This window comes from Mytilus edulis, chromosome 3, assembly GCF_963676685.1.
Source record: "Mytilus edulis chromosome 3, xbMytEdul2.2, whole genome shotgun sequence".
Lineage (NCBI taxonomy): Eukaryota > Metazoa > Mollusca > Bivalvia > Mytilida > Mytilidae > Mytilus > Mytilus edulis.
This window is the reverse complement of record NC_092346.1, coordinates 57,291,687-57,306,862: the sequence shown is the minus strand read 5'-3', so window position 1 is coordinate 57,306,862 and position 15,176 is coordinate 57,291,687. Positions and strand designations below refer to the sequence as shown.

The 15,176-nt window shown below is 33.0% G+C and overlaps 1 protein-coding gene across 1 annotated transcript; it reads left to right on the top strand.

Annotated features, from left to right (window-relative positions):
- Positions 1-1,186: 1,186 nt before the first annotated feature.
- Positions 1,187-5,614, top strand: LOC139514897 (N66 matrix protein-like). Its single transcript, XM_071304488.1, has 4 exons — positions 1,187-1,317; positions 2,145-2,734; positions 3,579-3,599; positions 5,507-5,614. Exons 2-4 carry the CDS (start codon positions 2,153-2,155, stop codon positions 5,516-5,518), a joined length of 615 nt encoding a protein of 204 aa, XP_071160589.1. The 5' UTR covers positions 1,187-1,317; positions 2,145-2,152; the 3' UTR covers positions 5,519-5,614.
- Positions 5,615-15,176: the final 9,562 nt, after the last annotated feature.

Genomic DNA, 15,176 nt, shown 5'->3' with positions numbered 1-15,176 from the left:
ATGCATATATCTATATACTTAATTCACATACTGCACTCCGAGATCAATTCAAAACGGAAAGTTCCTAATCAAACGGGAAAATCAAAAATCACACCGAACATATGGACAACAACTTTCATATTCCTGACTTGGTACAGACATTTTACTTATGTATAAAATGATAGATTAAATCTGGTTTTATAGCTAGCTAAACCTCTCCCTTGTATGCCAGTTGCATAAAAACAATAACACGTAAGAAGGAATTAACATTATTCAAACTCCACGTGTGTTAAATTCTTTCTTACATATCGGGGTTTCTCTCGCACTTGAATTGTGCGATGCCGCCGTTTTTATGAGAGTTATCGTGGTAAGGCACTGCATATCGAAAAACTTTCAGCAAATAAGTTCGTAAGATAGTAATTCCTTTCTGAAGATTTGGATAAGATATGTTTTTTCTTTGATAAGAAACTCTTTGTGCATGTTTTGTATAGTAAAACGTTTTCTAAATATCCTTTATATTTTATATTCAAAGCTTCATAAAAAGTGAAATAAAAAAATACCGAACTCTAAGGAAAATACAAATCGGAAAGTCCCTTATCAAATAGCAAAATCAAAAGCTAAAACACATGAAACGAATGGACAACAACTATCATATTCCTGACTTGGTACAAGCGTTTCCTTATTTCATTATCACTTTGAGCGTCCACCTACCTTATAATATTAATAGCAGTAGATATTAAACTTTGATCATTTGATAACATTGGTCCATAGTCTAGAACCTACATTAGTGTTTTAAAAACGTTTCGCATATTTTTCAAATCACTCTTGCAGTTTATATATAAAACGTGTTTAATGCATTTATATATGCATCTGATTTATACAGAAAATAGAATCCACTAAATTAAATAAATATTTGTTATATTAACGTTATGTTTATATTATTTCATAATATTTTCCAACAATTCACCTGAATATTCCAATTAAGTTAACTGGTCAAACAAATCAATCAGAGACATCTACAATTTTAACTATAGTTTTTTACAACAATTTTCATTTCTAGGTATATGTGTTGATTATGCATGTACAGCAAATAAAAAACTGTGACTTTCGATATTTCACCTTTTTTTCTAAAAACAAATTTTTCATATTATGATTTATATTTTTTCAACTTATTAAATTTCAGAAACATGCAGTAATTAAATTTGTTGATTGATAACTATACCGTGGCATGGAATGTTTATGATATTATAATAAGAACAAATTGTGGTATAAAAAGGGAATGCATTTTTTTAGTAAGTATCGGGTTTCATTCATTGCAGTCCTATCGCCATAGAAAAGGTAAGTTACATACTTTATTTTTTTTTTAGTATTATATGACGAAGACATTTCGTTTTTCGTTTTTATTATTTTAAAATAATTTATTTGCCTAAAATAATTAATTAATTAATTTTGTTTTTATTTTCAAATAGAACAAAATAACGATTTTTTTTTATGGAAGCCTTCATTTAGATACTAGTAACAACTACTAATAATCAACAGCATTTTTTTTCTCTTTTCAAAATACTTTCCGTTTTACGTGCCATGTGGTTATCGTTCGCCTTACAAATTAAGAAAAAACCTTATAAAAACTAATGTGTTGAAACCATTGTTTTTCGTAACGTTACTTTGTTAGTACAACAAATCCAAATTATTCACTGTTAACTTTTTGTCTTGTGCTATTCTTTCCACATTTAAAAGTGCTGATCGAAAGTACCTAAAACTAACAATATACCGATTCGATGCATATAACTAGTGTTACTAGAATTTTATTGAAATAGGTTATTGCAGAGGTCGATCATTGAAAGTCATATATGCATTGTAGAACAAACTAAAATAAAGAATATAAACATAAATGATTAACTATAAAATAAGACTGAACTAACGTTATATGTGTGATATTATTCATTTAAAAAGTATACTTTATTAGATTGGGGGAGGGGGGAATAAGTGAAAGAGAGTCGAAATATACCAAAGAGACATTCAATTTAATAAGATGACTGTGTTTTTTATTGCCAACTCCTTATAACAAATCTTGATGATTTTTATTTTAATATTGCGAACTTTTTTCAATACACTAACGAATAAGAAATTGTGAAAATAGTTGTCAATTTGTCTTTCTTCTTCAGTACCGAGAATGTGGTCAACTAGTATTGTTCTTTTGTGTACCTGCGCACTTGTGTTAGTACAGGCAGCTGGAAAACGCAACTACAACAGGAAAAATGGATACAATGGTAACGTAGGATACTCTGGTGGAAACGGTTACAATGGCGGCAATGGATACCGTGGTGGTAATGGCTACACTGGCGGTAATGGATACAGGGGCGGTAATGGCTATACTGGCGGTAATGGTGGTAGTGGCGGTAACGGATACACTGGTGGTAATGGATATACTGGTGGTAATAGAGGTGGCGGATATACTGGTGGCAATGGAGGTGGCGGATATACTGGTGGCAATGGATATACTGGGGGTAATCGCGGATACACTGGTGGTAGTGGTGGAGCAGGTGGATATACTGGTGGAAATGGTGGAGGTGGCGAATATCTTGACCTTGCTCCAATCGATTATAATTATGAAATTGGAAACGGTTACAGTGGAAACGGAGGAAATGGTTACAGTGGAAACGGAAATGGTTACAATGGCAACAACGGAAATGATTACAATGGCAACGGAGATGGTTATAATGGCAACGGAAATGGAAAATCATATGGCAGAAAAGTAAGTTATTTCATTACCTTCGTTATGTCATTTATATAAGAGACAATAGAATGGTTCGAATGATAATAACGCTACCAATTTTATCGCACTAGAGCAGCAGGTTTTTTTTCTTTTCTTCATATATTTCAGTGCATTCCTAAATTTTGAAATGATATTCATTTTAAATGTTAAACAAAGGTATGGTAAAATCCAAGGATTTTGGAACATTTCAAAGTGTTAGTAATTTTCAATATTTCTCTGATACATGTTGATTATTCATACCTCCTAATATAATGTTATCAACTGGATGTTTCTGTGTTGGACCTTTTATTGATTCGAGGTAAGCAGTTTTGGTCGCAAGACTCGTCGAGTCGAGGACCAACATTGCTGATGGAGGATCTATAATGGGGCAAATACAGAAAAAGCTAGTTCATACCACATTTTAAACGATTTCAATTTTCTGATATACCGATGGATCTGGCGTTTATACAAGATTTACTACTGCTATCTATGAAGAGTTAATTTATAATCAATACGGCATAAAAAAAAAAAAATGAAACCGCAAGTTAACATTCCGTATAAGCCCATGGGCCAATACGAATCATCCCTATTGAATCGGTTCCAAAATCAATATTGACTCATGATTTATATCGACAACGTCATCAGTATTGAACATGCTGATATATACGTATTTGGATGATTTGCTTACATCATTTAATAAAAAAATTATTACCTGCATTATAGTTATTTATCCTGTTGACACTCTAATATGATTTCCCGTAAATTTTTATTTGTTTTTAAAGTAGTAAATTTTTAACTTTACGAAGTTAACTATTATAAAAGATATGTTTTTGTTTTGTTTTAGTCATACGGAAAAGACCGAAAAGTAAGTATAGCTTTTCATTATTTAGTATCTATTCTCTGACCTGATTAAGGTATCATTACAGTCAGCAACCAACAGTCTTAAAGATTAATTTCTCCAAAACTACTCAATGGATTTTTAAAATCTTTAACTCATTTTAAAGCTGAAATATTACTCCTTCTTAATCTGTAGATACATTTTTTGGTATGATTAATCTCAAAATATAGCTCATTAATTGCCAAATAAACTGTCATCCAACTTCAAATGGTAGTAAAAATTTGTTTTCATCACTTTAATCAACCATTCAGAAACTACGAAACCGTGTCTCAGATTTTTTATATATGCCTCCAGTAATAAGATATATTGGTTTAACAGCTGGGTGCCAAACCTCATTTCATCTTTCATCTTTGTTCACCTCTAAATTCATTTAGAAACAAATTGTCCAAAAACTGAGACAAGGTATTGTAGATAATACTATCTTTAATCACATATATCAAAGTCAAACCAAAAGGGGTACCCATAAAGGTTTCTATTTTAAATTTTTGCTAAAAGTTCCAATGAAAAATTGTTCTGAGAAATGACCTAAAACTGAGTTTTCCCCCTTAGAACCCCTATAAAATGCTACATAAATACAAAAATTCCACTGAGAACACACCAGGAGTGGTTTGACACTTATATTTTATCAATAGAACCACACCCTTGGTGCCTTTGATGCTCTAATACTATAAATGTTTCATTATGTTTAAAATGACCAACACTAACTTGGCATTTGTCGGAAGTATGACGTCACAGATTTGACCAACATCTGTGATGCATTGATTAAATATAGACACAGCTCCGCCTTTGTCCAGCCAATCTAAGATAAGAGAATATCAAGAATGACCAGCTGCATATAATCAAATTTAACATCATTATTATCACTATGAAGAATGATTTTCATTTGTATTTTAAAAAGAAATTTACTATGAAATTAGCTAGAACATTACAATTATGCAATAAAAGACATGTTCAGAAAGAAAATCAAGACCATACCCTTCCTGAAAATACCGGTAGACTGTTCCATATGATTTTTGAGTTTTATTGAATAAATAAATTTCACATAAACTTAAAATTGGTGAAAATGCCTAAAATCCTAACAGATAATTCAGAGACATATTCTTCTTGTTTGTAGTAAGAACATCAAAAGTTTGTCAGAGGCTTTCAAAGATACTTTCACACTCTTATCTATATATATAGTTTTGTTCATTTTGGTTAGATTTTTCTCCTTAGATTTTCTCCTTTTCATATCTTTCCATTTTCTCTGTTTACTTCCAAGTAATATAAATTACTTTTGTTGCATTACACATGATCCATGAGATAAGACCACACTATCTATCTTGTGATCAGGGATTAACAGCTGGACACTGGTATCAACAGATGATTGACATATAGCCTATATATTTAGATAAATTACCATGTGCTTTTATATACATAATTTCATTATAAAATTACTCCCTGTTGTGATGTGATAATGACTTTGGGTTTTTTACATTGTGCAGAATAATATTTACTTCTAATTTAAAATTATGTGATAAAAAAAAATATTTTCAAAAAATCACTGTTAGACTGTAGTGCTACCTTCATTCGCTTTGTTTTACATTAGTTGTTTTTTGGATGAAGTTTTGTATCTGTATTTGACATCCTTTATGAATGAGTAAAATAGGTAACAAGTAAATAATAATAAAAGCATATAAAACACAAACTGACAAAATTATCATGAACGGAAGATGTAAGACCTATACGTTTTTAGAGACACTACAGAAACGGTATCAGAAATTGAACAGGTTAGAAAATCAGTTATATTATGACGATTTAAAAAGAGTGAAGTCACATAACAAGCAATGGTGTTATATCTTTCCCTTTTATATAATTCTTTTCTTTTGTCGTTTTAGGGTGGTTATTAAAGAACATGTAAACAAGATGAAACTTGATCTTCAAAGGATTCTTTCTGTTTCTTTTGAATTTTATGTATATATGATAATAAATTTTGCATCGTTTTATACTTTGTTATATGTTTTTACCTATATATCTCTTTTTCCCCATTTTACCACATGACAATGGATTTTTTATGAAAAACTGTTGCTGAGAAAAACTTGCAAAAATGTTGATGAAAACTCACAACATGACTCAATGTGTATTGGTTTGTACATTGATGAAGACTCTGAGGAGAGAGGATTATGGTCTTACATCCTGTCGATACTATGTACTTATATTTTGACATTGCACACAATAATGCCGGGCTAATTCTGTGTTGACGTTTTTACACTACTCACGTAAGATGCCTACTGACTTAATTCTGGGAAAACATGATTTATATGTTAGTTGCTATTAGTTTTGAACTATCTTTCAAGTCAGGAATATGACAGTTGTTGTCCATTCGTTTGATGTGTTTAATCATTTGATTTTGCCATTTGATAACGGACTTTTCGTTTTGAATTTTCCTCGGAGTTCAGTATTTTTGTGATTTTACTTTTCAGTAGCTCCAGGTACTCTTATATCAATACCTCGTGTCTTGTCTTAATGTTAGTTGTTTCTATGGTTAGAGCCTATAGCTGATGAATTAAGTTATTTTAAACCAATGCTTACTGTGTGTTATAATAATGTGCTGTTACATTACTGTCGACGGATAAGGGAGGATAGAAATATCTCAACCAAGTATGCATTATGATATAAGTGCATGTCCTATGGGATTAAAATTGAGAATGGAAATGGGGAATGTGTCAAAGAGACAACCACCCGACCAAATAAAAAAACAACAGCAGAGGGTCACCAACAGGTCTTCAATGTAGCGAGAAATTCATGCACCCGGAGGCGTCCTTCAGCTGGCCCCTAAACAAATATATACTCGTCCAGTGATAATGAACGCCATACTAATTTCCAAATTGTACACAAGAAACTAAAATTAAAATAATACAAGACTAACAAAGGCCAGAGGCTCCTGACTTGGGACAGGCGCAAAAATGCGGCGGGGTTAAACATGTTTGTGAGATCTCAACCCTCCCCCTATACCTCTAACCAATGTAGAAAAGTAAACGCATAACAATACGCACATTAAAATTTAGTTCAAGAGAAGTCCGAGTCTGATGTCAGAAGATGTAACCAAAGAAAATAAACAAAATGACAATAATACATAAATACAACAGACTACTAGCATATAACTGACATGCCAGCTCCAGACTTCAATTAAACTGACTGAAAGATTATGATTTTATCATATGAACATCAGGCACAATCCTTCCCTTTAGGGGTTAAGTATCATACCATCATAACATATATGAGAAGAACATAACCCGTGTCATGCCAACAACTGTTTTTAGAATAAATTTGTTTAGTTCCGATGCAAAGACCTTATCAGTTACTCAATATTAACGCCAAGATATGCAATCTTTAATGACTTGACAACAGTATCGTAATTATATCACTTCTTAATAAGTCTATTCAAAGGTTTTGTAAGTTTCTGAGGTGAATACTGACACCTTTGTGCTTTATAAAGAATATTTCGAGATTAACCTGTTATTCAATAGTTGTCTGTTGCTGTCTGTAATATTTCTAATGTATATTGTGTCGTCTTAAATCAGGATGTTGGTTTTTAGGTTTGAACTGTTTCATATTCATGTCATGTTCGGTTTTTTAGCCGACTATTTGGTGTGGGATTTGCTCATTGTTGAAAACATTTACATCATGTACATATGCATGAAAATACCTCAATCCAGCAATTCGGTCATCAGCAATCACAAAATATCGCCTTATTCTTTTTTGGTATTATCTAAAAATATAAGTAGTAAGTAAATCATCTCACAGTGACATGTGCGATATGTTTAAGTTACAAATATATATATAAAATATGATATACGAGGGATATAAATACATTCAGACTAAAGGACCTATAAGTCACCTTAAATAAGATTCATCATGTTCACATATCCACGTTCTTGGAAATAAGAAATGATACACGAATTTATCTTTAATACTATTTCCTTCGATTATAATGATAATTGTACTTTACATCAAGAAATGAGCTTCCAACGCTCCAGTTGTTTATTCTTTAGTGTTCTATGTTGTGTCATGTGTACTATTGTTTATCTATTTTTCATTTTTAGCCATGGCGTTGTCAGTTTATTTAAGATTTATGAGTTTGACTATCCCTTTGGTATCTTTTGTTCCTCTTTTAATCAAGTGTAATTGTCATTTACTAGCACAGGGTAGATAATACTATTGACGGACTGTTCGTCCCCGAGAAAATTCACAAAATTGGAAAGACAGTTCCTCTGTATTGACATCAAATTATCAAGCATTTCTTCTTTCTGTGTTGATTTATTCAAATAAATTTAAGGAAAAAAGGTCCAAACTTCCTCAGGCAAAGTTGTGACTTAAACAAATCAAGTTAAAGATTGGTTTACATAGGGGTTTGACATTTTTTATTAATACATTTTCATTTGGCCATTGTTATATTATGGTTTCTGTGTGTGGTACATTTTAATGGCGTGTTTCTGTTGTATCGTCGTTCTCCTCTTATATTTGACGTGTTTCCCTCAGTTATAGCTTGTAACCCGGATTTGTTATAATATCCAATTGGCATTGCTCGGTACTTATACATCCTGTATTGTGTTTCATGCTATGTTATTTTTTTTGTATTTTTGTCTGCAATATTTGTGTATGTGCTTAGTCTATATGACCCTTTGTGTTTCTTTGTTACATATTTGTTTGCTTTTAAAGTGATTAAGATTATAACACAATATTGACTGTTGTATCCCTATTTTGACATTTTTGGCCAATAATGTCTGTTTGTTTTGTTCACAAATCACTGTCAATATAATGGAATTTGATGTGACTGTCATATAAATGAGAGGTTTAGCTAGCTATAAGGTTTAATCCACCATTTTCGACAAAAAGAAAATGCCTATACCAAGTCATGAATATGACTGTTGTTATCCATTGGTTTGATGTGTTTGAGCTTTTGAGTTTGCCATTTGATAAAGGACTATATGTTTTGAATGTTCCTTTATTTCAACAAAGGTACTGACATGATTAGTAACAAACTTTTCTTAAATCTCCGTTGATGAATTAACGGACTGACATGATTAGTAACAAACTTTTCTTAAATCTGCGTTGATAAATTAAAAAAAAATATTGTGAAAGTAAAGTTCCTACTACCTTAGGAAACGTTAACCTATGATCAATTTATTTATTTTTAGTTACATAGCTCTTCATATATAATTTAAGTGTTATACATTATAAGTTTTCAAATGTTTGGTTTTGAGCGGTCTTGCCGAAGGGCAATAAAGAAAATGGCTTCAGACCACTAAATTACTTATCTGTTATTTTCATATCACAGATAAGTAAAAAAACAAAGCAATATCTTGGTAAAGTTGGATATTCCGTCGTCTTTCGCGATATATTGTCATTGTCAAGCTCTCCAGATCTTTCTTAATTATCTATTAACTTCTATATATATTCATCAACCAACAACGGACTTATTTCATAGGCTTGGCAGTTTTTTCGGCTGTCACTTTACAACCGCAAGGATAATCTGTCTCTGAAGTGTTTTAGGATTCGGACTCTTGTGTATATTCACAATTACCATTTGTAATTATGTCCCGTCATGTCATGTTGTCATTTTAGCGGTATATTTAACATTGCCATGAAGCGCAGAGGTTTGACTAGTCATACAATCACCATTTTATTTTAAAGTCCTGTACCAAGTCAGTAATATGGCAGTTGTTATCTCGGTTTCCCTCGGTTTTAGTTTGTAACCAGGATTTGTTTTCTCTACTCGATTTATGACTTTTTAACAGCGGTATACTACTATGTCTTTATTTGTTGAATGTTGATCAGTTTTTATTTTTCCCTTGCAATTCTTTACGGCGCAGTGTTATGTCGATACGGAAAATAAATATATCGTCTGTAATGGCCTGCCCAAAAAGTAATCACTGCTCAATCAGAAAAGACTTTCAGGTGCTGATTCTTTAATGATGAACCATTCTAACAATTGGTAAAAAGCTGAAAATACAAAACAAACGGTTTGAAGGTTTGAAGGCATCCAATACGAAGTAATTAATGTGACTTACTCAGTGGTAAGCCGCAAACTGTGTCCGAGATGACGTTTGTCCAAAAATGTTCTCCAGTTCTGTGATGACCTTGCAGTTCAGTTCGAGATACGTGTATGAAAGGGAACAAGTATATATGTTTTGAAGTTCTTATAAGGTTTAAAGATAATCAATCGTCCTGAGCCAGAAACACATGAACAGATAAAGAATATAATCAAACGAACTTTGTAAATTAAGAAACGAGGAAACAGAATAATCGTAAATTGATACCAAAATCTATTCTTCCGATTTGTTTCTGAAATTGAACTCCATGTGTGTGCCTTGGCACAACTTTATAAAATTACAACCTTTAGCATTAACTAGATCGATCTATTTGGTTAAGTTTTGAATCGAATTATTTACTCTTAAATATTCTCAATTAAAATTAGTATTATACATTCAACTGTTACAGGATTTCTGATGTACACTATATATTTTTTCAGAGTTATTCAAATGTACAAATATATTAAAAATTATTAACTATAAAGTCATTTTAATTTTGAAATCTTTTTTATAATTTCTTCTTTGGTTACCTGTAAAATGAATGCGCGGAAATGTAATAAAAACTATCATTATATTTTTTTATCCAAAAATGCTTCTGTACGAAGGTCTATGCTCATTCAGTTAAGTTTTGGAATAACTAATGCGGTGTTCACATATTGCCGATTATTGCTCCCGTTTGAGATCAGACAGCGATACGACACGAAAAGTGAAAAAGTCGGATTAGTATCCTCAATTATCTGGAATGTCCTATCATTGTCTGAACGCAGTCGTTTTAGTTCGTAACAGGTTCCTACTGGTCGGGAAGGGTCCGAATAGTTCGGCAAAGCACCCCGACAGTTAGGTGCGTCCCGTAACATTCGGGGAAACTCAGCCGATTTTTTCTAGTCGGATTACAATCGTTCCTATGTCGTGACAGATTCTGCTGTATCGGATAGAATTCCTAACAATATTCTGTGTATTCGGGACGGTGTCCTGTGGAACGGGAATGATCTGGAGAAATTTTGCATTGCTGTTTTTCTGCCGATTGAGTCCAGATTGCATCCAGATCTTGTCGATTGGGAACCGTTTTTGCCGAAACCGTTCCGAAACAGTCCCGTTATTAATTCTAAATTCGTAAATGATACCCACGTCAGAGTCCCAATACAATACGACTGAGACCAGACAAAGCCGTTTGCAATGCGATAGAGCGGACCGAGATAGGATTACGTTACAGTAACTGATCATCCCGATATGCCGACAGTTTTCGAACGGATAACTTCCGTCAGCGTCGGTTCACTGTCTTGTAACTATCTGATCTCTGTCGGATTACATTCGGTAGAATCGGGACGCAGTCGTGACAGACTCGGTCGAATTTTACCTGGCGAAAGATACAAATCGGATTAGAGTCGGATTTAGAACGGGATTATCGGGATAAAGTCGCTTGGAAACGGTTGAATATCGACGCTTCCTGAACAATATCTGATTGTTGTCGTGATTAAAAAATTTCTTTTGAGCTGGGGTCACACATTCACGATTTTTACTGCCGTCCTTGACAGGACCATTCCCGATTAAAATTTGTCAAAAGTCTGACCAAGATCGTGTGAATCGTGGATGGAAATTCGATTTGTATCTTTCGCCAGGTAAAATTCGACCGAGTCTGTCACGACTGCGTCCCGATTCTACCGAATGTAATCCGACAGAGATCAGATAGTGACAAGACAGTGAACCGACGCTGACGGAAGTTATCCGTTCGAAAACTGTCGGCATAATCTGGATGATCGGGTACTGTCGGAACGTAATCCTATCACGGTCCGCTCTATCGCATTGCAAACGGCTTTGTCTGGTCTCAGTCGTATTGTATTCTGTTATTGTCGGGACTTCTCCAGATTATCCCCGTTCCACAGGACACCGTCCCGAATACACAGAACATTGTTAGGAATTCGATCCGATACAGCAGAATCTGTCACGACATAGGCACGATTGTAATCCGACAAGAAAAATTCGAGTTTCCCCGAATGTTACGGGACGCACCTAACTGTCGGGGTGCTTTGCCGAACTATTCGGACCCTTCCCGACCAGTAGGAATCTGTTACGAACTAAAACGACTGCGTTCAGACAATAATAGGACATTCCAGATAATTGAGGATACTAATCCGACTTTTTCACTTTTCGTGTCGTATCGCTGTCTGATCTCAAACGGGAGCAATAATCGGCAATGTGTGAACCCCGCATTACACATTTTAATTAAAATTTGAATTTCCATCCACGATTCATAGGATCTTGATCAGACTTTTGATAAAATTTTAATCGGGAATGGTCCTGTCAAGGACGGCAGTAAAAATCGTGAATGTGTGACCCCAGCTTTAGGAGAGAAATACTTTATTTTAAATACTATAAGAAATCATGTAGAAAAGGAATCCAAATTCAAGATACTTTAAAATGTTGCCCCTAGTTTTGACACCTTTTCAAAATTTAAGATCTGTATCTATATTGTTCATCTGTAGTGAATGCTACTATTAATTAAATAAATTATTTACATAAATAAACTCATAGATACAAGGATAAAAAAGAAAATACAGCGAATTTTGCAAATCCCGGACAAAGTAAATTATGAGTAGAAAATTTATATTACATCGATCAGACTTTTTATCCGTCTATTTAGACAAAAACATGGAGGTGTTTAGATATGCAATTTCATACATTATTTGAAACTAATAAAGTAAACCACAGTTATTAATAACAAATGCAATTACAACCAATATCATTTTACTGGGAAGGATTTTATATTCTTCGGCCATTTTCAATGTGTCCAAATCCAAAATGAATAGTGACGTTATAACTTGTGGTGCAGTAACCAGAAATGAGAAACTCACTTATAAAATAACAAATCAAAATGGCACAGCAAACCGAATATTGAATTTAGTGCAAGACTTAATTTCTATTCTCATCATTTGTTTACAGCAGGAGATCTAGTTTTGATGAACAAAGTTGAGAAAGAATGAAGATTTAATCTCAGTATAAATAATCAAACCCACATTTACTCAAATTAATATACTTTCTTTCTGTTCTTACGAGATTGAAATACGAGAAATTACGGATAAATATGCGAAAGAGCGAAGTAGTATAATTTATATGTTTAAATTTGAATTCTTGCGGAAACCAAAATTAGCATAATTAAATGAAATCACCGATACGTAATAGCCTTGAGATTATAAATAAAACAGCAAAATGATAAAACCATCAAATATAGAAATCAAATATAATCGTACGTTATTATACATGGAAACAATCAAATGGAAAATGACATATTTGTCAAAATGACAACAACAAAAACTCTGCGACACCCTTCTTTTAGTTGAACTTATTCAATATTTAAACATAGAGATGAATAATCCTATTGTTGAAAAAAATGAAAAACAAGTCGTTATAAAATTAGAAGGTCCGAGGCGGTTTTCTGAATTTACTTTCATCGGTGACATTCAAAGCCGTATGTTTAAAAGCCAATGATGGACAAGAAACAAAACAGTTGGTGAGCTTTATGACTTTAAGTTCCTAAAAAAAGTCAAATCTGTCTTAGGTAAACTTTACCTGAGGGAAATAAAACCTCGGTGTCTTTTTTATTTCAAAATTTATAAACGAACAGTTAAAGGCCGTACATTAACCTATAATGGTTTACTTTTATAAATTGTCATTTTGATGGAGAGTTGTCTCATTGGCACTCACACCACATCTTCCTATATCTAGTTAAAGAAATGTTTGGTTTCGCAGTATTGACTACTAAGATGATAATACAGTTGGGGACTAATAGTCCACCAGCAGAGATATCGACCCAGTGCTGTAATAAATAAAAACAACACTTTATAAATTGGAAAGGACAAATGAAGGACATGCTGTTAGGGATCAACACTTTATAAATTGGAAAGGACATGCTGTTAGGGATCAACACTTTATAAATTGGAAAGGACATGCTGTTAGGGATCAACACTTTATAAATTGGAAAGGACATGCTGTTAGGGATCAACACTTTATAAATTGGAAAGGACATGCTGTTAGGGATCAACACTTTATAAATTGGAAAGGACATGCTGTTAGGGATCAACACTTTATAAATTGGAAAGGACATGCTGTTAGGGATCAACACTTTATAAATTGGAAAGGACATGCTGTTAGGGATCAACACTTTATAAATTGGAAAGGACATGCTGTTAGGGATCAACACTTTATAAATTGGAAAGGACATGCTGTTAGGGATCAACACTTTATAAATTGGAAAGGACATGCTGTTAGGGATCAACACTTTATAAATTGGAAAGGACATGCTGTTAGGGATCAACACTTTATAAATTGGAAAGGACATGCTGTTAGGGATCAACACTTTATAAATTGGAAAGGACATTCTGTTAGGGATCAACACACAAATTCAAATAGGCTTTTTTTTTTAACACAATGATTACATAGTCTACATGGACATAATGTAAAATTAGTAATTCAATAACTCGAACACAAAACCAACAGCACCATAAAACATTTGTATCTTCAAATATAATTTAAACAAGAATGTGTCCATAGTACACTGATGCCCCACTCTCGCACTAACATTTTCCATGTTCAGTGGACCGTGAAAATTGGGGTCAAAACTTTAATTAGGAATTACAATTAGAAAGATCATATCATAGGGAATATGTGTACCAAGTTTCAAGTTGATGTATTATTATATTATTTTTTTTTGGAAAGGGGTGTATACCTGACACTGAGATAACTCCTGTTTTTTTTTGGTTAAGTTATTGTTGCTCAGTCTTATTATTTTTTGTTTTGTATAATGTTGTTTGTCGTTTGGTCGTATTTATTTTTTTGCCATAATATTGTCAGTTCTCATCGTCTTGTGAGTTCGAATATTCTTGTAGTGTCTTCTGTCTTTCTTTCATATCTGCTTACCCTTCCGGAGCACCTGATATCACCCCCAGTTTTTTGGTGGGGTTCGTGTTGCTTAGTGTTTTGTTTTCTATGTTGTGTCTTCTGTACTATTATTTGTCTGTTTGTCTGTTTATTTTCAATCTATGAGTTTGACTGTCCCTCTGGTATCTTTCGTTCCCCTTTTCATATTTTAATATCATGTATTCGCATGGTATAAATATAAATATGTAAAAGTAGCAAAATTATGTAAACAGTGATAAATAAATTATTAGATGGTAACCACAAATCACGTAAACTCCATACAAAACACTCACAAATGCACCCTTACATTGAAAAATAATTATATATTAAAGTTGGAATGTGTCAATCACAAAAAAAAAGTAAAACGCATTTCGGTAAGAACACTCCATTGGTTGGATACTATTTGATGTACCTGGCGGAAATCAGCAGATAATGATGTTATTCGGGTCAGCCGCACTGTAAGAAAAATAATTAATTCCAATTTTGTTTTGATCCAAATTCTAAAACTAATACTTTTGGGGGCTTTTGCTTATTTACTTTTTAATTTGATAATAAATTA

Coding starts and splice junctions, on each gene's coding strand:
- LOC139514897 (XM_071304488.1), top strand. CDS start 2,153: ATGTGGTCAACTAGTATTGTTCTTTTGTGTACCTGCGCACTTGTGTTA. Junction 2,735..3,578: donor GAAAATCATATGGCAGAAAA/GTAAGTTATTTC, acceptor GTTTTGTTTTAG/TCATACGGAAAAGACCGAAA.